The 23733-nt window shown below is 35.9% G+C and overlaps 5 protein-coding genes across 7 annotated transcripts in view; 1 reads left to right on the top strand and 4 right to left on the bottom strand.

The window, feature by feature from the left end:
- Positions 1 to 4714: 4714 nt before the first annotated feature.
- LOC135733256 (putative methyltransferase DDB_G0268948) lies at positions 4715 to 10210 on the bottom strand. 2 transcript variants are annotated; one of them, XM_065251652.2, is made up of 6 exons: positions 9849 to 10210; positions 9034 to 9194; positions 8545 to 8758; positions 8200 to 8303; positions 7146 to 7283; positions 4715 to 7028 (listed from the first exon to the last, which is right to left on the bottom strand). In XM_065251652.2, exons 1-6 carry the CDS (start codon positions 9957 to 9959, stop codon positions 6932 to 6934), a joined length of 825 nt encoding a protein of 274 aa, XP_065107724.1. In that variant the 5' UTR covers positions 9960 to 10210; the 3' UTR covers positions 4715 to 6931. The 2 variants fall into 2 exon arrangements, with proteins under 2 accessions (XP_065107724.1, XP_065107726.1); XM_065251654.2 differs by lacking the exon at positions 9849 to 10210 and adding an exon at positions 9496 to 9750.
- A 147-nt stretch (positions 10211 to 10357) lies between these two features.
- On the bottom strand, positions 10358 to 13637 carry LOC135733257 (putative methyltransferase DDB_G0268948). Its single transcript, XM_065251655.2, has 6 exons — positions 13359 to 13637; positions 12577 to 12737; positions 12155 to 12368; positions 11733 to 11833; positions 10888 to 11025; positions 10358 to 10675 (listed from the first exon to the last, which is right to left on the bottom strand). Exons 1-6 carry the CDS (start codon positions 13467 to 13469, stop codon positions 10585 to 10587), a joined length of 816 nt encoding a protein of 271 aa, XP_065107727.1. The 5' UTR covers positions 13470 to 13637; the 3' UTR covers positions 10358 to 10584.
- Positions 13638 to 13813: 176 nt separating this feature from the next.
- The window catches only part of LOC135733259 (uncharacterized), a 28469-nt gene continuing 18549 nt past the window's right edge, over positions 13814 to 23733 (top strand). Inside the window, exons 1-2 of the mRNA XM_065251658.2 lie at positions 13814 to 15176; positions 15673 to 15893. The gene's annotated coding sequence lies outside the window, so the exon portion shown is untranslated. The remainder of the gene's footprint in view (positions 15177 to 15672; positions 15894 to 23733) is intronic.
- Positions 16807 to 18782, bottom strand: LOC135733261 (putative methyltransferase DDB_G0268948). Of its 2 annotated transcripts, none has more exons than XM_065251660.2 (4): positions 18489 to 18782; positions 17643 to 17803; positions 17154 to 17367; positions 16807 to 16914 (listed from the first exon to the last, which is right to left on the bottom strand). In XM_065251660.2, exons 1-4 carry the CDS (start codon positions 18597 to 18599, stop codon positions 16807 to 16809), a joined length of 594 nt encoding a protein of 197 aa, XP_065107732.1. In that variant the 5' UTR covers positions 18600 to 18782. The 2 variants fall into 2 exon arrangements, with proteins under 2 accessions (XP_065107732.1, XP_065107734.1); XM_065251662.2 differs by lacking the exon at positions 18489 to 18782 and adding an exon at positions 18063 to 18473.
- LOC135733258 (putative methyltransferase DDB_G0268948) lies at positions 19031 to 22848 on the bottom strand. The gene is made up of 6 exons (XM_065251656.2): positions 22196 to 22848; positions 21192 to 21352; positions 20755 to 20968; positions 20333 to 20433; positions 19497 to 19634; positions 19031 to 19286 (listed from the first exon to the last, which is right to left on the bottom strand). Exons 1-6 carry the CDS (start codon positions 22304 to 22306, stop codon positions 19196 to 19198), a joined length of 816 nt encoding a protein of 271 aa, XP_065107728.1. The 5' UTR covers positions 22307 to 22848; the 3' UTR covers positions 19031 to 19195.

The following is a 23733-nucleotide window of genomic DNA, read 5'->3' on the forward strand; positions in this document are numbered from 1 at the left end:
AGAATGGTTTACCAAAACTAAGTTATTGGGTTGATCTTTTTCACATTTTATAGGTTGATAGAAGCACTGGGGACCCATTTATAGCACTAAAACATGTAAAAAATCCGATTTTCATGCCATGGCACCTTTAAGGGTTTTTAGTCCATGGTAGAGAGACTATGGGAGAAAGCACGCTATAGTTTCCACTATGTAGTAGGGAAGATTTACAAGAAGGATTACAATGACATTCTTCATTCCCATGAAAAGAGTCATTTGCTCTATACCTCCACAAAAACAAACATTTTTTATGGCAGTCTTGCCTGTGTGCTATTTTTAAAGTATTTTGTGTTGTTTCAGAAACAACACATTAGTCTCTGCTAATGTTCAAAAATAAATACATAAATAAAAACTGCTGTTTTAAAGGTTATTTATCATGATGTCTGCATCTGTTTTTCTTTTCTAAAGTTTTTTCTCACCACCTTGTCTAAAACACCAGAATCATACAACAAAAGAAAATGAGACAGAACTACTGCAGATGAGGATTCAAATATCACAGGTCAAATATCAGGCAGCACAGTCCTGACATCAATGTTACGAGTTATTATGAGATATATCTTCTGCTAAATGCAAGTAAAATCTGACCAAGAATCTATCAAAGAACAGCTATTTAAGAGAAGCCTCACGACATCCTTTAAACAAGATTTAGGCCTTAAATTACTAATTCTTGTGAATATAGTAAAGGAGCCCTAAAAGTTCATCCAGCACAGAGTGCAATATGAGCTCTTACTATAAAAGCATTACCTCATGCAGTGATGTTTATTGAAGTGTAAGGTTTTCTGGCTCCAGATGTGCCGGTTAAAATGCTGACACATGAAATGTGCCACAAGAGATCAGAGATTTATTCTTGTTGAAACAGCAAAACATAAGAGCATCAAAAAAAATATTGTCTGGGAGAAAGAATAGAATAAAGACCGGGAAAATATATTTTTCTCTGCTAAAACTTGGTCACTCACGAGAACACTGACATCCCCAGATATTCATGTCTGAAAAGATTGTCCATCCTTACCCAGCGAGACAATGTCCTCTGTCCTATTAGCACTGAAAGCACAAACTATAAACCTCAGGTCATTTAATGAGCTCCAAAAACAAACAGTTATGTCTTAATGCTCTTAATTCAACGGAACAATCTTGAGGTACATTAAGCTAATAACAGGAGGTAAACGACCTGTTTTGCAACCAAATAAATTGACCTTAAATTGTTTTCCAAGGTTAAACAAACATCGAGACATGTTTAAAGGTTTTACTATGCGTGGCTGCCTTTCAAAACAACTTAAGCTTGGTAAAAACATTGCCCAGCCCAGAAATTAGAAAAAAGGCTTATAATACAAATACTAAAAACATTTCATTTATAAATACATTTATAACAAATGGCATTTGAAATAACAAACAAGACATGCATTTCCAAGGAAGCTGAATCACTGGATACTGAAAAATGAGTGACACTGACTGAACTCTACCACACAGACAGCAGAAAAATTAGGTCAATGGACAAAGGCGAGTAACTCTTAACAAAAGCTTAATCAACTCCCGTATTAATTGTTATCTTACCCAAGTTCATGCACTCCCCGGCCCGCAGAAAATCTGGCACATTGATGAAATAAAAATAAAAGTTCACAAGCAAAGCAGCACAAAAGAGAAGTGTTGCTGGATTAGACTTTGACAAGCACACAATAGTGGTTTGGGTGTGACAATTCTGCATTACTGTGTCATTATTATCTTATATTAGAGCTTTTGTCTCATATTTGACAAGACAAAAGAAATTAGGAAAACAAAAAAGTGATGCTTAATACAAACAAGTTCTTTTCAGGTGCAATCAGAGCCACAATTATTTAAGACAATTATTGTTTTTGGATTGTAATTTGACCTATAGCCCAGTCACTGAACTTTTTTTTTTAAGGAAAAGTCAAATAAAAAAAAACATGGCTGGGTTGTCCCTTTTTGATCCAAAACTGGGTTGAAAATAACCCAGCAGTTTTTAGAGTGTACCTGCAAGGAAAAAGTGTATTACTGACATTATGAGATTGGAAAAAGCAAGTCAGTAATGTGCTTTTAATCTGTCTTTAAAAGCTAAATTTAAAATACTGTTTCACTATTAAAAACGATCACAGTTTCTTGCCTCGCTCTGGTACACTCTAAAAATGGCTGGGTTATTTTTGACCCATAATGGATAAATATTGGACAGAACACATGCTGGTTAAACATTCCCCAATGTTGGGTTGTTTTAATGCAAACATGGGGTATAATAACCCAGCAGTTGGGTCAATTTTAACCCAGCAGTGTGTTCTGTCCAATATTTACTCATTATGGTTCAAAAATAACCCAGCCATTTTTAGAGTGTAATTACTGAATGGTCCTGTAATTCTGGTAATATTTAATACCCACTTTAATTCTGCACTTTTTCTGGTTTGATGATTTTGGATTAAGAGGTTTATGTTTTTGCACATTATATGATAAATAACTTGTGAGAGGAGCACAAACAAAATAAATTGTACACAAAAAGCTAGCAGCAATAAAGCCTCAAATGAGGAAGAACCTATGAAGGACTCACATGTCCACATTTCACACCGTCGTGTAGGAACATGATATTTTGTTACTTCAAATTCACAAATAGCCTATACAACAATGAAAAATATAAATTGCATTAAAGGTTAAAGCAACACTATGTAGTTTTTTTACCTTTAAATAATGTCTCTAAAATTATTTCAGTGATAGAACAACTTTTAACTGGACAAATTGTACTGTTGCTGCAACCTGAGCAGCCTCCTAGCTGCTACAAGCACACTCTGAAAGTGGTGGTGGAGGGTAGAGCAAACAGCCCCGCCCCTCCCCCTGCCTGCAGAAGAGTGTCTGATACCAGGCACTGTTGCGCTTTTCAACCACATGGGGGAGCTGTAAGTCATTTTTACATGGAAACTACATAGTGTTGCTTTAAAAGGTTTAATGGCTAGTTTGCCATATGAGCACCATATTTTGGATCTGCTCTAAAACACATTATTTTCCCTCATGATAAGTCATTCTCATTTCATCAGGCATTAAAAATTAATAGGGATTATTAAATAGTGCTATTTTCATCATACTTTCCATAGTACTTTTAACATACTTTTCAAATATGTTTTCACAGTAGTTATGTGACCCTGCCTGTGAAAACAAAAATAAAGTCATTTTTATGGCCATGTCACCAATTAAAATGAAAGATAAATGAATGGTTAAAATGAAACTTTGATGCTCCTATCATAATTTGATTATGAGACATAGCCTACACTGTAAAAATTGCTGTAGTTATCCAACTGTTTGCCAGTAACTAACTGTAGATGTTAATGTTTAATGTTCATTTAACTTTGAACAAACTGTTGATAGTAAATAACATACATTTAAATCTACAGTTAGTTACTGGCAAACAGATGCATAACTACAGCATTATTGTTTAATGTTCATTTAAAGGCAGGATGCACGATCTCTATAAGCCAATATTGACATTTGAAATCACCTAAACAAACACGCCCCTACCCCAATAGAATCTGGACCTTCTTTTGATAGTCCCGCCCCCCACATATGCAACCTAGGCAACAATGTGGGTTAGAAGACACGCACCTTACTGCTGATTGGCAACAAGTGTGTTTTAGTACTCGGCCAGACTCTCTTTTCCAAAGTGTTTTTAAAAAATCATGCACCCCGCTTTTCAACTTTAAACAAACTTTTGCCAGTAAATAACATATAATCTATAGTACTTGCAAACAACTGCCAGTAATAGTTTCTACAGTATTTTTAACAGTGTAATTTATTGATGAGACATAATTTCACATATTTATTACATTACATGTCTACTTAATAGAGAGTATTTTCACTGCTAATATCTATATCACATCACTTACTATTTTAAAACAACCACAACATGACTGATTTTACAATAAATTACAAGCCATAATAGTATAGATGAATAATGGGATGGATGTGTTTATTTAACAAAGATTATGCAAAAGAAAATATAAACTAAAACTGGATGCTCTGAATGGAAGTTTTCTTCATCTATTTTTGACAGCAATGCAGTATGGGTATGAATGAATGGAGTGTAGTGTGCACTTATGTCAAAGATCAGTGGCTAGTTTATTTTAAATCTCCTTTACTAACGTTGTCTCAAAGAATAGATGAAAATCAAGTTGCAAACTATACTATACTTATTATTTTATTGATTTTACTTATTAAAATTTGTATCTCTCTCAAAGTGATGCCTTAGACATCTCAGTTGTAACAGATGAAGGTATTCCCCGTTTCTTGAGGGACTAATTATACAAAAAAAGGCTCTGAAGTATTCAGTCTTTTCTTGGTAATGAACACATAGATTCCTTTATAAACAACACAGCCATGTAGTTTCATGTACTGTACTTTGAAAAGTCATTGTTTAGAACTAGACAAATACTGTAGATTTCAGTGCAAAATATACACATTTTTTTTTTAGATAATACAGGAAATATTTAAATAAAGCTTTATTAGATGGTGCTAAACAGTTTTTTTTTTTGCAACAGTAAAGCAACTGAGCTTCATTTAAAAAGAACTGAATAAAGCAAACACATTTTCTATTCTACTATGAGTGCTCTTGAGTTATGAATGTTTGACTGTCACTTTGAGGACCTGCTCATGTCGTGTAAAAAGGTGTAATTAAACATAACATAAAACATTAACATGAGAAATTTTATTTTTTAGACATTGAGCAAACGTTCTGTAAAAGTGCAGATGATTCAACATAACAGCTCAACCCCATCAACTCAGGAGGATTAAATTATTTCACAGTGGATTAAAATGTGCTGTTTGATGGGTCACACAATGTTGTAACTGTACTGTAACACTTCAATGTCAAAACACAGACAAAAGGAGGTTGAGTAGAGCAACACAATATGTGCAGTAAAAAGTGTCTAATTTTGCAGAATTGTCAGAGGCGTCTGCTGAGCTATACTGAAAATTGTGGTATTCTTTACTTGCAGAATCATGTTTCTGCTGTGCATTAAGTATTATTATCAGGACTTCACATCTGCCAAAAGGAAAACCTTTCCTCCACAGAAGCACAACAGTGTTTTTTGAGTCACCTTTCAGGTTACGTTTTGTTCAATGAACAGAATCTGTGGAATACTGCCAATAACCACAGAAAATCTTTCAGATTCATCCCCCAATTTATAAAATCATGTTTACAGCAATGTACTAATAATGGACGTTATGAGGCAAGGCATTCTGGACAGTTTTGCTTTTTTTGTTAAAGCACGAATTCTTTGATACATAATTTTTTTTGAGCTGTAAAATTGTGTAAACAATTTTGTATGTAAACAAGTTGGGCAATCCAATGCAAATGTCAACCTTATTACAAAAAGTAAAGTATATAATGATATTTCAGATGTCAATATTTGGTGGTTTAAATACCCATGCAAAGTCTCTGTTAAAGTTAATAACGCATTGTTTTTATTAGTATTTTCAATAGATGCAAATTTCAGAATTATCATGTCCATAAAAGAGAAATGTCACATTCATAACATTGTTTCTTCCTTATAAATGTGCATACAAATACAAAATGAAATGTTCTTTAAAGAGTCGTCCTTTCTCCATTTGTTTTCTTCTGGTTTGCCTTTTCATTTACAGAATTGTCCCAAAAACTTTTTGTCACATCTAAAAAGCATGCACGTTTCCCTCATTCAAATTTTTTATGTCTGGACATCAGGGGTTTAGAAAAATAAAAGCAGATGGTTTAATATATTGGTAATAAATGCATTCTGTGAGAATTTATATTTCAAGTGCAAAGGTCACATCCATTGGAATTGCTCAGTCCATTACTGTTATCTAAATGAACATTAATTTGGATTACTGTAGCTTTTCATGACAGAAGTTGGTAAACTGCACTTTGCATAGAAAATTTTGCATAAAATTTGTTATGTTTATTCTTATTGTAATAAGGGAATTCCTAAACGCTGGGTGCAGAACATAGACTTTATAATTGTAACAGAAGTGTCAATTCATCTATACGTTGTGTAGTGCCACCTGTCATTTCTGTCATATGTGTGCTGACACTATTCTCTTACACTCACTGTATCATGTGCTGTCATTCGATAGGGATAAGTTTGTGCATTACTTTTCTAGGAAAGTTATATGAATACACACTTCCTGCCATTCGTTCCCTGCTTTTACTCTCTGCCATTCCTCGTAACTGGCACAAAGACAAACAATGTCAAACCACTAACACACTTTCTTACACGTAACTAGAACCTTATGCCTTATGTGGGGTATATGGAGAGAGAAATCAAATAATACATCACATTTCAAAGTTTGTATAGTAAACAAATGTCTTAGTCATCTGACTTTTTTGTGTCTGAGTAATTGTGTTTGAAATGAGATATAAAGTTAAACCTCTCCATCTGAGCAGCTCATACAAACAAATGTAACATTAAGATTATTCAAAATACTTAAAACATTTTCAAGTTTACAGAAATGTCACTCTCAGTTTGCTTTTTCTCGCTGTGTGTTATGAAGCTATGCATCGAGTCTGTGTTTAATCATTGTAGCGTGGAATTGCTAGATTGTGAGCACAGTGGGACAATGTTTAGCAGAAATGGTTTTCATATGGACTGCATGCACAAGACATCACTGCCCTCTAGTGGATGTGCTTTCAAATATATTTTCAATCTTTTTCTGTCTGACTACCGTATGCTATGAAGCAAGACTTGACTATACAGTATATACTTCAATGCCCTAATGGTATACTATTGGACATATGTTGTACCTGAACAACCTGTAACCCTCACCTTTCCACTATTTAGCACCGCTAACAATTCATTACAACATTTTTTAAAATGTTAGAAAATCAGATGACTGCCATTCTGTTACAGCACTGACACAATGAAAACAAAAAATATCAGTCTTCTGCAGGTTTGCAGGCCAGCACATAGAAATGTTTTACTCCCATGACAACTTCTGTGTCTGATGACGTCACGCCCATTGCACGCAACAGTCTTTAGGGAAGAGAGAAAGACAGAGACAGAGAAAGGAAGAGAAAGCGACAGTGGAACACACACAGAAATATGTGATATAGACTTTACATGAACACCTGTAGAAAAGTCTAATAATACCTTTGTGTGATGTCTTGTGAAAGTCGTCTGGCCTCTTCTGGATCTTTATTTAAGAGAGCCTGAAAGCTGGAAAATGACTCTACCATGCCAATGTAGTGAGATACAGATACAGTTTTTTTCACCCAAAAAGTCTCCTGCCTATAAAAACACATATTTAGAAAATTTAAAATAAAAACTTGCTCCAATTAAAAAAAAAACTTTTTAACCAAAGTCTTTAAGGTTTGTATTTTTAACAGTTAGCTGTATATCTACCAGAATAATCCAAAGGTCCAAATTTCTGTTAATTTGTAAAGAACATAAGCTTTGTCTCTACATTTGTCTCACAATGTCATTATTTTACACCAAGCAAATGATTGAAGAGCTCAGATGCAAAACCCTCTAAGTGCGTCTGACAAGTTTTCTTGTAAATAAGCATTTTTTTTATCAGAATTATTAGATCAGGGGTCTCCAACCTTTTTGTGAGCAAGGGCCACCACAATAGATAAAACAATCTGGAGGGCTACTTTTTGATATAGTCTACTCAAAACTTTTTTGTTTTACTTGTTGATTTTATTTTTTTACTTGTTGATATGTTTTATTATTGTTTAAAATGTTTACATACGTAAGCCAAGCCAAGCTAATATAAAAATATGTAATAAATAAATATTACAATGGAGAATATTACAAATGTGCTTTTTGCGGGCACCTCACAGACTCTGTGCCAGGTACCTGGTGCCGACTGGCACCACGTTGGAGACCCCTGTATTAGATTCTGCCAACAAATCAATATTTCTGAATGACTTGAGGGTGGGATTAAGTGAATTTAATGTTAAAGTATCTGATAAATGTATATTATGTGCCAAAAGCATTCGGTTTATATTATTATCTAATTTTTGACAGAGGTGGCATTTAGAGGGTTTTGCAACCTCAATTACAACCATTGTTCCTTTTCAGTATCAAAAAATTACTACAAATGTTTTCAAAGACTCATAATCTATAAAAGTTGTACCACAAACATGTGATTGTTATTGCCAGGTGCCTTAAACTGTGTTTTAACATAGATTAGATTTCTTACCATTCTTTGACTGGATACTGTAGAGAGTTGTAGGCTTGCTTATAAAGGTCAAGAGAACTGCGACCTAGGTAAGGGTTCCGGTACGGGAACAGGGCAGCATAATACTGAACAAATAATATAAATAAATAATGCATGCAGAGGAATTTATAGTAAACAAAATTGTGAAATTAAAGTTGTGTGTTACATTGGTTAGTTATTATTATTATGTCTGAAATGAATATCATATTACATGTATAAGTTCAAAAGGGATTTCACATTTTTTTTTACAACTGAATTCTTTATAATCTGTTTTCACACAACTAAACAGTCAAACAGTCAGAAATATCAGCTTCACATGATTCTCACCTCTTTGCAGATGTTGTTTAAAGCCTCTGAACAGTCTCCATAACTAAGCTCCATGTCCAAAGTGTAGTTAAGAAGCACGAGGCAGCCATGAGGCTTCAGGACTCTGTGAGCCTCCTGAAGGAAACGTGAATGGTCAAACCAATGGAAAGCAGACATGGACGCCACAAGATCCACAGAGCCATCTTCAAAAGGCAGCTCCTCCGCTGGACATTCCCTTTGTGTTGCAGAGTAAATAATGAGGTAAAACCATAGTTGATTCATAGTGTATGTCAGGGTTCCCCAAATCTTACCCTGGAGGGCCGGAGCACTGCAGAGTTAAGCTCCAACCCTGATCACACACTAGAAAATCACAGATGGGTAAGTTTGATTAGTGTTGGACCTAAACTCTGTAGTGCTCCGGCCCTCCTGGGTAAGATTTGGGGAACCCTGCTGTATGGATTAAGAACACCACGTGATGTACATGAAGTGCCCTAAATCAGGCTTGCCTACCTGTAAGTGATATTTGGGGAGCTAGCATGCTTTAGTGCCATCTCCAATTGAGCAGGACTGATGTCTGTCCCCACCACATGAGCAAAATGCGGTGCCAAGAGCAACGTTCCCTGCCCTGACCCACATCCAACATCCACTGCCAGCTCATAAGGTTGCCCTTTCTGAGAAGAGAAAGTAAAATTCCCAAAACAAATGCAGTAATTATGCAGCAAATTGCATTGTAATGATATTTTACACGTGTATTTATTAGAATATGTTTTTGTTTTAAATTAGATGTTCTATGTAACTTATTTATTGTCATTGCAATTTTTCTATTATTTAAAGATTTTTAATGAAAAATAGAGTAATCTGAGCTTTGTCTAACTAAAACAAAACTTCTGCAAAAACATGCTGAATAAAAGCGCAAATCCACTCTCTTACAGCAGATGGCGCTACACGCGGGTACTTTCAGATAGACAGTACCATAAATTCCCTTCAGATGCGCATTGATTTAACAGCTTTGTGTCCGTAAAACAGATCGTCCGGTTGTGGATCGCGTGTTAGAGAGCAAACACCGGCTGGTGGTGTTACGATTTAGCCTACTCGTGACTTAACAACGGGGGACCATGTTCCGGTTTCAGGTCCTCCGCTGAGTGAATGAACGACCGCGACACATTCGTCAATTCTGAATACAGAAGCCAAAATAATAAAGACTTCTTGCATTGTACATAGGCTATTACAATATTTTGTAATCTGCTCGATCGGTCGGTGTAAATACGGATTAAAAATATACCACCAAAGAGCTATGCTACTTTTAAGGTCAAAATCAAACTTACATTGCTCATAAGAAACTGCATTATCTTGCTGATGAGCTCCTCAGAAGGAGATATCCTGTACTTCCAATATGAAGATGCATGTTCTTTACCCTCAAACAAACGAACAGCCATTTGAAAAAGCTGCAAAGATTTTCTATTAAACTACCAGCATGATAACTTATAGAGAAGCAAACAATGGGAGGGGCATGTATCTTGGAAATCTGTGTTTTCAGGCTCTGCCTGTTCCATCACAAGACCTGTGAGACAACTGCAGTGTGCTAATGAGGACTATGGGCTCACACACAAGAGTTTCCTCTCTCATTCACTCTGGAATAAAAGACTAAACTTCTTTTTAAGGGTAAAAACTTCTGAGCAATGGTGGAAAACAGGGTTAGACACCACCCACACAAAAATGAACCATGGATATATTGTGGTTAACTGTAGTAAGCATGTTTTTTTGGTGTATTGATTACTATCAGCAAAACCATGGTTATTTTGTGGTTACTATAGAATAAAGAAAATCAAACAAGTTTAGAACGACAAAATGTTTATTTTGGGTGAACTGTCCCTCTAAGCAATGTAATAATGCACTTATTTATACTTTTTTCACTTAAATTATTATTATTAATAATTATTATTAAATTATTTATAAAAATGTACGGATTTAACAACTTTTCTTAAAAAAAATCTAAGATAAATCTTCTCATAAAAATAATTAGCTAAGGACCAAAGGTGACAGTACTGGAGGTATCACGTGTCAGTGAGGTTTACACGCCAGTAAACAGAAGTAGTCCAAGCCTAACTCAAGTTTGGCCTCTGTTGATGACACATTCATCTCCTCTAGAAAACTGAAACAGAGTAAATGACAAGCAATTACTACAAAGAAAGAACATCAAAAGATGTCTTCCACACATAACCACAAGTATATAAGCAATTTGAAATAAGAAAAAAATGAATACATCAATCAATTTTAAATGAATAATTTTTTACTGCAAACAATCAACCTTCTATGAGCTTAAAAAAAGCATAAAGTGATGTCTCCACAAAATGAAGTCATTACCGTGATGTTGCCGTCTCCAACAGAGCGACTGCAGCACTGGGCTCTGCTCTCAGATAGGCTTGATACATGGAGAATGTCTCAAAAAACCCAACTGTGTCCTTGATAGTCGTTTGTATTTTTACTGGAATTACTTCAATCCTTATGAAGACACAAGTGAGTATTAGATAAACTTGAATATCAGACAAAATATGGCAAATCAATATAATACATACTTTAAAGGGAAACCAGGCAAGTCTGCGTAATATTTCTCTACGAGCTCCCCCTAGTGTCTGAAAGTAAATGCTTTCAAACACACTGTCGTAAAAATTAACTGTTGTCCCTCCCCCCTCGGAACCAAGTTTATCAGCTTATTTCCAATCCAGTTATGTTTCCCTTCCGTCAAGGGTTTTCGATTCTTCTTCCCCGGCTCTGCCATTTGCAAAAATCGCTAGCCGTGTTTAGCTCACCTGCCTCTGTGTTGTTTGCCGTAAAGTGATCCTGCTTCTCGCGATATCTGAGACTTTGCGAGACTGAAGGACACCGGGTCGGATACAGCGAATTTGCAAGTGGGGTATTCTTCCTACAGACGGTAGGGGTGGCCGAAAGTGTCTTCATTCGTCCGGTAATGAGTCATTTAACCATATACCGACTTACTAAGATGATTTATTAACATAAAAATGCTGCCTTGTGTCCCTTTAAGTATTTAGAAACACAACCAAATAAGGATGTGATACAATAGTACAATACATAATACAAAAAACGAATAAAAAGTTACGTTTTTTTTTTTTTTTTTGCACTGTATATAAAAGCCTCCCAAATGCATACATGTAAATGTAAAGTCTGATTATTTATTTATTTTGATTTACCTCTCTTTATCTGGATAGGGTATGGCTTCATATAAATCCTGTAGCTTATTGTTGGCCACAGCTACCCTGTTGCTTGTGAAGGGTGTCAGTACTTCTTTTACCTGGCAGAATAAATGAAAAGGCAGATAACAGTTGACTATACATGTACTATGGCAGGTAATCGGTGTTATCAGTTTGAGATGGCTACAGTTCACCTTGGGTGACATACATTGTAATTGGTAACCAAGTAAAAATGCTGTCAGTAAGTTTAACCTTTGGAATATGAAGACCAAACAGTTTCAGTGTAACGCAAGCCTTATTAAATCTGCACTACAGCTGGTTTACTATATCAGAAAATTACAAAGTTTCAAAGTGCAATTTATTTATACTGCTCCAATTAACTGATTTATGTACATATGTATATGGTTAAGGCATGAGCTTACATCCTCATATATATTATTAAGTCGATCACCACAGGAATCATAGTAGAATTTAAAGTTGTCTCCATAGCCAAAGAGAGCCAAGCAGCCACGAGGCTTCAGGACACGCGTGGCCTCCTTTAAAAAACGCTCGGGGTCAAACCAATGAGCTGCAGATGCAGCCGTCAGCAGGTCTACTGAGCCATCTGGAAATGGCAATTCTTCTGCTGTGCCCACTCTGTAAATAAAAAAAGAGCATTATGACTTGATGATAATAACCTGTTAGTTAGAACAAACGGGATAATATTGTTATATCTTTATGCAGAATTATGAGATAAGTAAATATGCTTTTGTTTTTATATGAGTATTTTTTAATCAGCAAATCATTCACAAAGAACAGAAGAGATAAGACATTATTAAGTTTAAGTGTAACATGCTTTACTGACCTGTAGGTTAGGTTAGCAAAGCCCGGCACGGCTCTTGCCTCCTTCAGCTGAGACTCACTAATGTCAATGCCCACCACCTGCTGGAAATGTGGTGCCCACAGACGAGAGTTCTGTCCTGTTCCACAACCCAAATCTACAGCTAGCTCATGGGGATGTCCTTTCTGCCAAACAGATTTTCAGCATCAACATATTAAGGAAGAACAGCTTATCTTGTTTTGCTCATATATTTAATAGACTACATAAACAGCCACTTCCTTTGACCTAGAGGTCAAATCTTAAACGTAACTATTGTCTCCCCAAAGAAGAATATGAGGAAGCTTATATAATGGACACCTGAAAAAAATCTTTATACAAATATTGTATGAACACAAGTCATGAAATTTGCATTATCATAAGAACAACATTTGGGTTTCTTACATTTGTACTGTACTTACAGTACACACATAAACAAGTGTGGCAAAATACTTTTGTAATTGCCATTATAAACTATAGTAAAATTCCTAGATACTTTAGTGTGTTTGAATCTCACCATAGTAAATAAATTATTCTATAATTAACTACAGTGTTGTAAATACTATAGCAAACAGTATTTTCCATGTGGATATTGATAGCCTCATCACCGTACACTGTCCAGTATTCATTTTGTAAGGGAATAAATACATGTAGGACCAATATCAATAAGTGAAACACTTGAGTAACTGTTGTTATTATTATTATGTATCACAATGATGTCATATTAAAATACATATAACAACAATACACAACTGTCCGACATGTCTCACCTTTCTGTCCAGATATTGCAAAATGATCTCCTTTATCTCACCAGGTGGATCAAAACGATACATTTGATAAAGGGAGGCATGCTGTTTTCCTTCAAACAGTTTGTGCGTCATCTTCAATGTGAATCGACCATCGACGCACTACAGAGAAAATGTCTGCTGTTTACCCAGGACAGTTACTCGATGTTTTTAGAACAGGCGAGACTCACACTATCGGCAAACATAATAAAGGTCTGGATATGTATTATTTGTTAACAGAAGCAGTGTCTGTCATGTATGTCGTCATTCGTGGGAGTGAATCATGATAAGAAAATTGAGTTTTCGACTTCATGTGGCGCTGCGATGACGTGTGAAATCATAGTACCGCGAGAGCAAAACAAGAGCTGGGCTCACTAATCACTCTCGCAGTACTTTAATGTCATAGATTGATCGATCTGCGAAGGCGAAGTACATTTCTGCGAATCGGTTCTTTTAAACCGTTATCCGTTTTAAAGAATCACACACAGTGGTTCACGCAAACATTCAAGTGTTCAGAAAACTAAAAAAGTGTGTTATAGAACAAGTCGCACAAACAGGTAAGCACCGCCTTAAGAACATAACGCAAGTTCAGCAACAATCATTTGTCAATTACTGATGTGAGAAACGAAGCTTTTCGAAACTTCGAATCAATTGAGCCAACAGTCATGTTGACTCACTTTTTCGAAGAGCTCGAAACACCGGACGCTGAGGACATCTGCTGGTGTAACACATGTACTGTAAATGCAATGAAAATTGCACGGTTACACTGTTTTCAATATAAGCCCATGTTCATGTATTTTAAATTAAGCTTTCTACATTATCCCGAAACAAACAAACGTTGTCCTCAGAGCAAACTGACAAACATAGACTCAAATAAATTCATTTATAGCAATTAGACAATGAATCTCATGTTCGCATCAAGATCAGTCTAAAAAAACCATACCCACATATCCGCTTTAAATCTAGTAGACTACATAATTGGCTGCTAAATCACTAAAGACAGCAGTCAACCTGATTTTGTTGCATTGTTTTATGTATAGGTCTATTGTAATTTGGTATGTCATATGATATGTAATATAGGCCTATGTGTTTTTATTTGTAAATATAGGCTACAACAGATTCTGTGCAATGTTATATTAAACGTTTGTGTCATTCTATTTGACACAAAACATGTCACACTGTCTGTGTGAAAATCAGGCAAAAATCTTATGAGATTAGGACCATGTTTAATTTTACTGTTTAATTTCACTTCATTTCAATATTTGACATATAGGCTACTCAGTCAATATTAAAGATACTCCAGTTAATTTTGTTGTAATAATTTACATTATGTAAAATGATTCTTAAAAAAAAAGAAAAAAAAAGTAAATCACACACAAAAAATTACTTTAGCTGGGTTTTTACAGGCAGGGTCACATATGTCTGAAATATCTAGCCAAAAACTAAAATATCTAGCCAAAAGTTTTTAATCTGCACAGCTTTAATATTTTAATCCTTAATGCTTTGATTCTGACATAATGTAGGCCTAACTGCACGTTAATTTATTCTACACGCTTCCTGTCACAGTATATTTGAAAAAAAAAGACTTCCACTTCATTTGTGAATAGCAGATGTTTGTGAACTATAAATGGTTCACTTTAGAGATTTTAAGCACTTCTGCTTTTTATTTCCTCAGATCCCCGAAAGAGATAACTCTATCTCTTCATTACTCTGCATTACTCTATCCTTTTTCAACAGACACAATGCTTTTAATCTTATTTCTGATTACAATGTTGAGAGATGGATGTCATAGCATTTACAAAGGTGAGTATTATAAACCTAAACCTACAAAATATATTTTCATAATTTTAACCTTTTATAATTTTTCAATTTTCTGAATAGTGATAATGACTAAAAAGACAAATTATTTTATTTCATGCTCGTTTTAATTTATTCAAGAGACTAAGACATATTATATTGAGGGGTGAGAAACAGAAAAGCGTAAGTGACAGGAGTTTCATTTGATTTGATCATTTGACACTAGTGAATTCTTAATCAATTTGGAGCTATAAAATATTACATAAGTACACAAAGGAAGGTATTTTTTTGTTCTGAACCCACAATATTATCATTATCATATTTCATAAATAAATAAACAATAAATATGTGACTAGCATTAAGCAGATTAATGCAAGTCAAAAATAATAATGCACCTAATCTTTTATAAAATCTTAGTAAATTCATACCATTAATGCGAAGAACAATTTAATCTATTCTGTTATTTTGCTGGCTCCTTATTTGCATTTTTTAATCCCCAAAGACCAGCGAGGATCTGATGTGACTTTGCGATGTGATGATCCTCAACATTACAGTGGATTAAAGAAAGAGGTCAAGAATCCAACACAACTCTTGTGTACAACAACTCTGCTTACATTATCTTACACAATGTTGATGAACACAGTGAAGGAAAATATTACTGCATGTTAACTGAAGATGAAAGTGTAAAATCAGTTATGAATCACACAGTTAGTGTCACTGAATGTAAGTACATTCTTAATTTCCTCATCTAAATTCAGTTTTGTGTCTGCATGATCTCAATTTTATAAATAATCTGTTGAATTGACTGTTATTGTTTAACTAAAAAATTCATAATATCATAAAAGTGACCTTTAAAAAAATAGTTGCATCATATACTCTCAGGAAGTTTGGTACAAAAGCACTGGTACCCTATATAAAAGTCCTAATATGTACCATTTTGGTGTGTATACATTCTACAAAATGCATTTCAGGGTTGAAAATAACCTAGCATTTTTAGAGTGTACATTTGGTACCATTATGTACATTTAAGGTACTAATAAGCCCTATTTACATACAAAGACAATCTCTGTATCATTTTTATTTTTTGAAATTGTCTACTCAAAACTTTTTTGTTTTACTTGTTGATTTTATTTTTTTACTTGTTGATATGTTTTATTATTGTTTAAAATGTTTACATACGTAAACCAAGCCAAGCTAATGTAAAAAAAATGTAATAAATAAATATTACAATTGAGAATATTACAAATGTGCTTTTTGTGGGCACCTCACAGACTCTGTGCCAGCTACCTGGTGCCCACTGGCACCACGTTGGAGACCCCTGTATTAGATTCTGCCAACAAATCAGTATTTCTGAATGACTTGAGGCTGGGATTAAGTAAATTTAACGTTAAGGTATCTGATAAATGTATATCATGTGCCAAAAACATCCGGTTAATATCATTATCAAATTTTTGACAGAGGTGGCATTTAGAGGGTTTTGCAACAGAGCTCCTCAATTACAACCATTGTTCCTTTTCAGTATCAAAAAATTACTACAAATGTTTTCAAAGACTCATAATCTATAAAAGTTGTACCACGAACATGTGATTGTTATTGCCAGGTGCCTTAAACTGTGTTTTAACATAGATTAGATTTCTTACCATTCTTTGACTGGATACTGTAGAGAGTTGTAGGCTTGCTTATAAAGGTCAAGAGAACTGCGACCTAGGTAAGGGTTCCGGTACGGGAACAGGGCAGCATAATACTGAACAAATAATATAAATAAATAATGCATGCAGAGGAATTTATAGTAAACAAAATTGTGAAATTAAAGTTGTGTGTTACATTGGTTAGTTATTATTATTATGTCTGAAATGAATATCATATTACATGTATAAGTTCAAAAGGTTTTCAATTTTTTTTTACAACTGCATTCTTTATAATCTGTTTTCACACAACTAAACAGTCAAACAGTCAGAAATATCAGCTTCACATGATTCTCACCTCTTTGCAGATGTTGTTTAAAGCCTCTGAACAGTCTCCATAACTAAGCTCCATGTCCAAAGTGTAGTTAAGAAGCACGAGGCAGCCATGAGGCTTCAGGACTCGGTGAGCCTCCTGAAGGAAACGTGAATGGTCAAACCAATGGAACGCAGACATGGACGCCACAAGATCCACAGAGCCATCTTCAAAAGGCAGCTCCTCCGCTGGACATTCCCTTTGTGTTGCAGAGTAAATAATGAGGTAAAACCATAGTTGATTCATAGTGTATGTCAGGGTTCCCCAAATCTTACCCTGGAGGGCCGGAGCACTACAGAGTTAAGCTCCAACCCTGATCACACACTAGAAAATCACAGATGGGTAAGTTTGATTAGTGTTGGACCTAAACTCTGTAGAGCTCCGGCCCTCCTGGGTAAGATTTGGGGAACCCTGCTGTATGGATTAAGAACACCACGTGATGTACATGAAGTGCCCTAAATCAGGCTTGCCTACCTGTAAGTGATATTTGGGGAGCTAGCATGCTTTAGTGCCATCTCCAATTGAGCAGGACTGATGTCTGTCCCCACCACATGAGCAAAATGCGGTGCCAAGAGCAACGTTCCCTGTCCTGACCCACATCCAACATCCACTGCCAGCTCATAAGGTTGCTCTTTCTGAGAAGATAAAGTAAAATGATTCCCAAAACAAATGCAGTAATTTATTCCAAATTGCACTGTAATGATATGTTACAAGTGTAATTATTAGAATATGTTTTTGTTTTAAATTAGATGTTCTATGTAACTAATTTATTGTCATTGCAATTTTTCTATTATTTTAAGATTTTTTATGAAAAATAGAGTGGTCTGAGCTTTGTCTAAATAAAACAAAACTGCAAAAAACGTGCTAAATAAATAACTTTCAGATAGACAGTACCATAAATTCCCTTCAGATACGCATTGATTTAACAGCTTTGTGTCCGTAAAACAGATCGTCCGGTTGTGGATCGCGTGTTAGAGAGCAAACACCGGTGGTGTTACGATTTAGCCTACTCTTAACAACGGGTGACCATGTTCCGGTTTCAGGTCCTCCGCTGAGTGAATGAACGACCGCGACACATTCGTCAATTCTGAATGCAGAAGCCAAAATAATACACACTTCTTGCATGTTTTTTGTACATATTACAATATTTTGTAATCTGCTCGATCGTTCATTCACATAACGTATGCAGCGGAGGACCTGAAACAGGAACACGGTCACGAGATACAGGTTCAGATTTTATGACTGGTCAGTCGGTGTAAATACGGATTAAAATATACCACCAAAGAGCTATGCTACTTTTAAGGTCAAAATCAAACTTACATTGCTCATAAGAAACTGCATTATCTTGCTGATGAGCTCCTCAGAAGGAGATATCCTGTACTTCCAATATGAAGATGCATGTTCTTTACCCTCAAACAAACGAACAGCCATTTGAAAAAGCTGCAAAGATTTTCTATTAAACTACCAGCATGATAACTTATAAAGAAGGAAACAAGGGGAGGAGCATGTATCTTGAAAATCTGTGTTTTCAGGATCTGCCTGTTCCATCACAAGACCTGTGAGACAACTGCAGTGTGCTAATGAGGACTATGGGCTCATAGAGTTTCCTCTCTCATTCACTCTGGAATAAAAGACTAAACTTCTTTTTAGGGCAAAAAACTTCTGAGCAATGGTGGAAAACAGGGTTACCCAGACACCACACACACAAAAATGAATCATGGATATATTGTGGTAAACTGTAGTAAGCATGTTTTTTTGTGTATTGATTACTATCAGCAAAACCATGGTTATTTTGTGATTACTATAGAATAAAGAAAATCAAACAAGTTTAGAACGACAAAATGTTTATTTTTGGGTGAACTGTCCCTCTAAGCAATGTAATAATGCACTTATTTATACTTTTTTCACTATTAAATTATTTATAAAAGTGTACGGATTTAACAACTTCTTAAAAAAATCTAAGATAAATCTTCTCATAAAAATAATTAGCTAAGGACCAAAGGTGACAGTACTGGAGGTATCACGTGTCATTGAGGTTTACACGCCAGTACACAGAAGTAGTCCAAGCCTAACTCAAGTTTGGCCTCTGTTGATGACACATTCATCTCCTCTAGAAAACTGAAACAGAGTAAATGACAAGCAATTACTACAAAGAACATCAAAAGATGTCTTCCACACATAACCACAAGTATATAAGCAATTTGAAATAAGAAAAAAATGAATACATCAATCAATTTTAAATTAATCTTTTTTTTTTACTGCAAACAATCAACCTTCTGTGAGCTTAAAAAAGCATTAAGTGATGTCTCCACAAAATGAAGTCATTACCGTGATGTTGCCGTCTCCAACAGAGCGACTGCAGCACTGGGCTCTGCTCTCAGATAGGCTTGATACATGGAGAATGTCTCAAAAAACCCAACTGTGTCCTTGATAGTCTTTTGTATTTTTACTGGAATTACTTCAATCCTTATGAAGACACAAGTGAGTATTAGATAAACTTGAATATCAGACAAAATATGGCAAATCAATATAATACCTACTTTAAAGGGAAACCAGGCAAGTCTGCGTAATAATTCTCTACGAGCTCCCCCTAGTGTCTGAAAGTAAATGCTTTCAAACACACTGTCGTAAAAACGACTGTCTCTCCCCCCTTGGAACCAAGTTTATCAGCTTATTTCCAATCCAGTTAAGTTTCCCTTACGTCAAGGGTTTTCGATGCTTCTTCCCCGGCTCTGCCATTCGCAAAAATCGCTAGCCGTGTTTAGCTCGCCTGCCTCTGTGTTGTTTGCCGTAAAGTGATCCTGCTTCTCGCGATATCTGAGACTTTGCGAGACTGAAGGACACCGGGTCGGATACAGCGAATTTGCAAGTGGGGTATTCTTCCTACAGACGGTCCGGGCGGTTGAGAGTGTCTTCATTCCTCCGGTAATGAGTCATTTAACCACATACGGACTTACGAAGATGATTTATTAACATAAAAATGCTGCCTTGTGTCCCTTTAAGTATTTAGAAACACAACCAAATAAGGATGTGATACAATAGTACAATACATAATACAAAAAACGAATAAAAAGTTACGTTTTTTTTTTTTGCACTGTATATAAGAGCCTCCCAAATGCATACATGTAAATGTAAAGTCTGATTATTTATTTATTTTGAATTACCTCCCTTTATCTGGAAAGGGTATGGCTTCATATAAATCCTGTAGCTTATTGTTGGCCACAGCTACCCTGTTGCTTGTGAAGGGTGTCAGTACTTCTTTTACCTGGCAGAATAAATGAAAAGGCAGATAACAGTTGACTATACATGTACTATGGCAGGTAATCGGTGTTATCAGTTTGAGATGGCTACAGTTCACCTTGGGTGACATACATTGTAATTGGTAACCAAGTAAAAATGCTGTCAGTAAGTTTAACCTTTGGAATATGAAGACCAAACAGTTTCAGTGTAACGCAAGCCTTATTAAACCTGCTTTACAGCTGATTTACTATATCAGAAAATTACAAAGTTTCAAAGTGCAATTTATTTATACTGTTCCAATTAACGGATTTATGTACATATGTATATGGTTAAGGCATGAGCTTACATCCTTATATATATTATAAAGTCGATCACCACAGGAATCATAGTAGAATTTAAAGGTGTCTCCATAGCAAAAGAGAGCCAAGCAGCCACGAGGCTTCAGGACACGTGTGGCCTCCTTTAAAAAACGCTCGGGGTCAAACCAATGAGCTGCAGATGCAGCCATCAGCAGGTCTACTGAGCCATCTGGAAATGGCAATTCTTCTGCTGTGCCCACTCTGTAAATAAAAGAGCATTATGACTTGATGATAATAATCTGTTAGTTAGAACAAACGGGATAATATTGTTATGCATACAAGACCTCATGATTCTTTATGCAAAATTATGAGATAAGTAAATATGCTTTTGTTTTTATATGAGTATTTTTTATTCAGCAAATCATTCACAAAGAACAGAAGAGATAAGACATTATTAAGTTTAAGTGTAACATGCTTTACTGACCTGTAGGTTAGGTTAGCAAAGCCCGGCGCGGCTCTTGCCTCCTTCAGCTGAGACTCACTGATGTCAATGCCCACCACCTGCTGGAAATGTGGTGCCCACAGACGAGAGTTCTGTCCTGTTCCACAACCCAAATCTACAGCTAGATCATGGGGATGTCCTTTCTGCCAAACAGATTTTCAGCATCAACACATTAAGGAAGAATAGCTTATCTTGTTTTGCTCATTTATTTAATAGACTACATAAACAGCCACTTCCTTTGACCTAGAGGTCAAATCTAAAACGTTACTATTGTCTCCCCGAAGAAGAATATGAGGAAGCATATAGTGTTAAATAATGGACACTTGAAAAAAAATCTTTATACAAATATTGTATGAACACAAGTCATGAAATTGGCATTATCATAGGAACAACATTTGGGTTTCTTACATTTGTACTGTACTTACAGTACACACATAAACAAGTGTGGGAAAATACTTTGGTAATTGCCATTGTAAACTATAGTAAAATTCCTAGATAATTTAGTGCAGGGCTATTCAAATTTTACCCTGGAGGGCCGGAGCACTGCATAGTTCAGCTCCAACCCTGATCAAACACACCTGAGCAAGCTAATCAAGGTCTTCATGATCACTAGACAATCACAGGTGGGTACGTTTGATAAGGGTTGGAGCTAAACTATGCAGTGCTCCGGCCCTTCAGGGTAACATTAGAATGGCCCTGCTTTAGTGTGTTTGAATCTCAACATAGTAAATAAATTATCCTACAATTTGCTACAGCGTTGTAAATAGTAGTAAACAGTATTTTTCCATGTGGATATTGATAGTCTCATCACTGTACCACTGTCCAGTATTCATTTTGTAAGAGAATAAATACATGTAGGACCATAAGTAAGTGTAACAATTAACGAGTAACTGTTGTTATTATTATGTATCACAGTGATGTCATTTTCTGTGAGGCATATTAAAATACATATAACAACAAATACACAACTGTCCGACATGTCTCACCTTTCTGTCCAGATATTGCAAAATGATCTCCTTTATCTCACCAGGTGCATCAAAACGATACATTTGATAAAGGGAGGCATGCTGTTTTCCTTCAAACAGTTTGTGCGTCATCTTCAATGTAAATCGACCGTCGACGCACTACAGAGAAAATGTCTGCTGTTTACCCAGGACAGTTACTCGATGTTTTTAGAACAGGCGAGACTCACACTATCGGCAAACATAATAAAGGTCTGGATATGTATTATTTTGTGGCATGACGAGGGGGTTGGGGGATAGCTTTATGACGAAAGCAAAGATTTTTCATAAAACTCCGACTACGCCACCCCGGGAATTACACCCGGGGAAATAATCCTTACACCCAAAAGGCGGTAAGGCGCACAAGTTCGTTCCTCAGTAAAAGTGAGCAGGAGCCGTGGGTATAATACAAAAATATTCATTTATTGTACAATATTCAGGATTCACTTTAATAAGGTAAAAGGATGGTTTAAACAGACATGATGATGTTGCTCAAAACAGGTCTCCAGCTGTCACACTTTAACAATAAAGACACAAAACATTACATATCACATTAATCACGAAACAGAATTATACAAAAAAACAACAACACGTACAACATTATATAAAATGCCCTCACTGCTAAAATGCAATAGAGACAGAGCGCCGCGCGTCATAACCTGAAAACCACGCCCACCGAGGGGGAAAACAATCCAACCGTCTCCATTGACTTTGTATTGCGAGAGGCTGCCTCCTTGTCATTTCTGGCTTATAACAAAAAACAGAATAATGCCTAAAAACTGCTGTGTGACAATATGTACAGCTAACAAGCCAAAGAACCCAGAAATAAGTTTTTATAAGCTGTCGAGCCGTAAAACCCTGTCTTTAAGGAGAATAAAGTGGATCGCCGACTACGTTTCCCCCTATTGGACGCAGTTCTACTAATAGAAGTACTATGAAAAGTTGCCTGTTTCCATTTTTGTGTCTTTAAACGCTCGTTTTTGGGGTCGACAGCTTATAAAAACTTATTTACAGATTAAAATTAAAAACAGAATAATACATAAAAGCTGCTGTGTGGCAAGGTGTACAGCTAAAAAGCAAAAAAAAAAACAGAAATAAGTTTTTTTTAAGCTGTCGACCTCATAAAACGAGCGTTTAAAGAAACAAAAGTGGAAACAGGCAACTTTTCATAGTACTTCTATTAGTAGAACTGCGTCCACTAGGGGGAAACGTAGTCGGCGATCCATTTATTCTCCTTAAAAGCTGGGTTTTACGGCTCGACAGCTTATAAAAACTTATTTCTGGGTTCTTTGGCTTGTTAGCTGTACATATTGTCACACAGCAGTTTTTAGGCATTATTCTGTTTTTTGTTATAAGCAGGGTTTAAATTGGGCCGGGGCCGTCCGGGGCTAAGCCCCGGCACATAGGCTGAAGGTCTCGCTCTGCTCTTGCCAGTGTACCCGCTGCGCTGGTGCGTGTGCACTGACGCGAAGGGAATAATGTGTTTTCATTCATTATGATGCATACTCACCAACGCAAGTTCA

This window comes from Paramisgurnus dabryanus, chromosome 15 (genome assembly GCF_030506205.2).
Source record: "Paramisgurnus dabryanus chromosome 15, PD_genome_1.1, whole genome shotgun sequence".
Classification (NCBI taxonomy): domain Eukaryota; kingdom Metazoa; phylum Chordata; class Actinopteri; order Cypriniformes; family Cobitidae; genus Paramisgurnus; species Paramisgurnus dabryanus.

Excerpts from the sequence above, each read along its gene's own strand:
- LOC135733256 (XM_065251652.2), bottom strand. The coding sequence starts at position 9,959 with ATGGCTGTTCGTTTGTTTGAGGGTAAAGAACATGCATCTTCATATTGG. Across the intron at positions 9,195-9,848 it reads TGCAGTTTCTTATGAGCAAT|AAAGGGCAACCTTATGAGCT; the intron begins GTAAGTTTGATT and ends TTCTCTTCTCAG. Across the intron at positions 7,284-8,199 it reads CAGTATCCAGTCAAAGAATG|GCAGGAGACTTTTTGGGTGA; the intron begins GTAAGAAATCTA and ends GTGTTTTTATAG.
- LOC135733257 (XM_065251655.2), bottom strand. The coding sequence starts at position 13,469 with ATGACGCACAAACTGTTTGAAGGAAAACAGCATGCCTCCCTTTATCAA. Across the intron at positions 12,738-13,358 it reads TGCAATATCTGGACAGAAAG|AAAGGACATCCCCATGAGCT; the intron begins GTGAGACATGTC and ends TCTGTTTGGCAG. Across the intron at positions 12,369-12,576 it reads TTTGCTAACCTAACCTACAG|AGTGGGCACAGCAGAAGAAT; the intron begins GTCAGTAAAGCA and ends TTTTATTTACAG.
- LOC135733261 (XM_065251660.2), bottom strand. The coding sequence starts at position 18,599 with ATGGCTGTTCGTTTGTTTGAGGGTAAAGAACATGCATCTTCATATTGG. Across the intron at positions 17,804-18,488 it reads TGCAGTTTCTTATGAGCAAT|AAAGAGCAACCTTATGAGCT; the intron begins GTAAGTTTGATT and ends TTATCTTCTCAG. Across the intron at positions 16,915-17,153 it reads TAAACAACATCTGCAAAGAG|TATTATGCTGCCCTGTTCCC; the intron begins GTGAGAATCATG and ends TTATTTGTTCAG.
- LOC135733258 (XM_065251656.2), bottom strand. The coding sequence starts at position 22,306 with ATGACGCACAAACTGTTTGAAGGAAAACAGCATGCCTCCCTTTATCAA. Across the intron at positions 20,969-21,191 it reads TTTGCTAACCTAACCTACAG|AGTGGGCACAGCAGAAGAAT; the intron begins GTCAGTAAAGCA and ends TTTTATTTACAG. Across the intron at positions 20,434-20,754 it reads TTTATAATATATATAAGGAT|GTAAAAGAAGTACTGACACC; the intron begins GTAAGCTCATGC and ends TTATTCTGCCAG.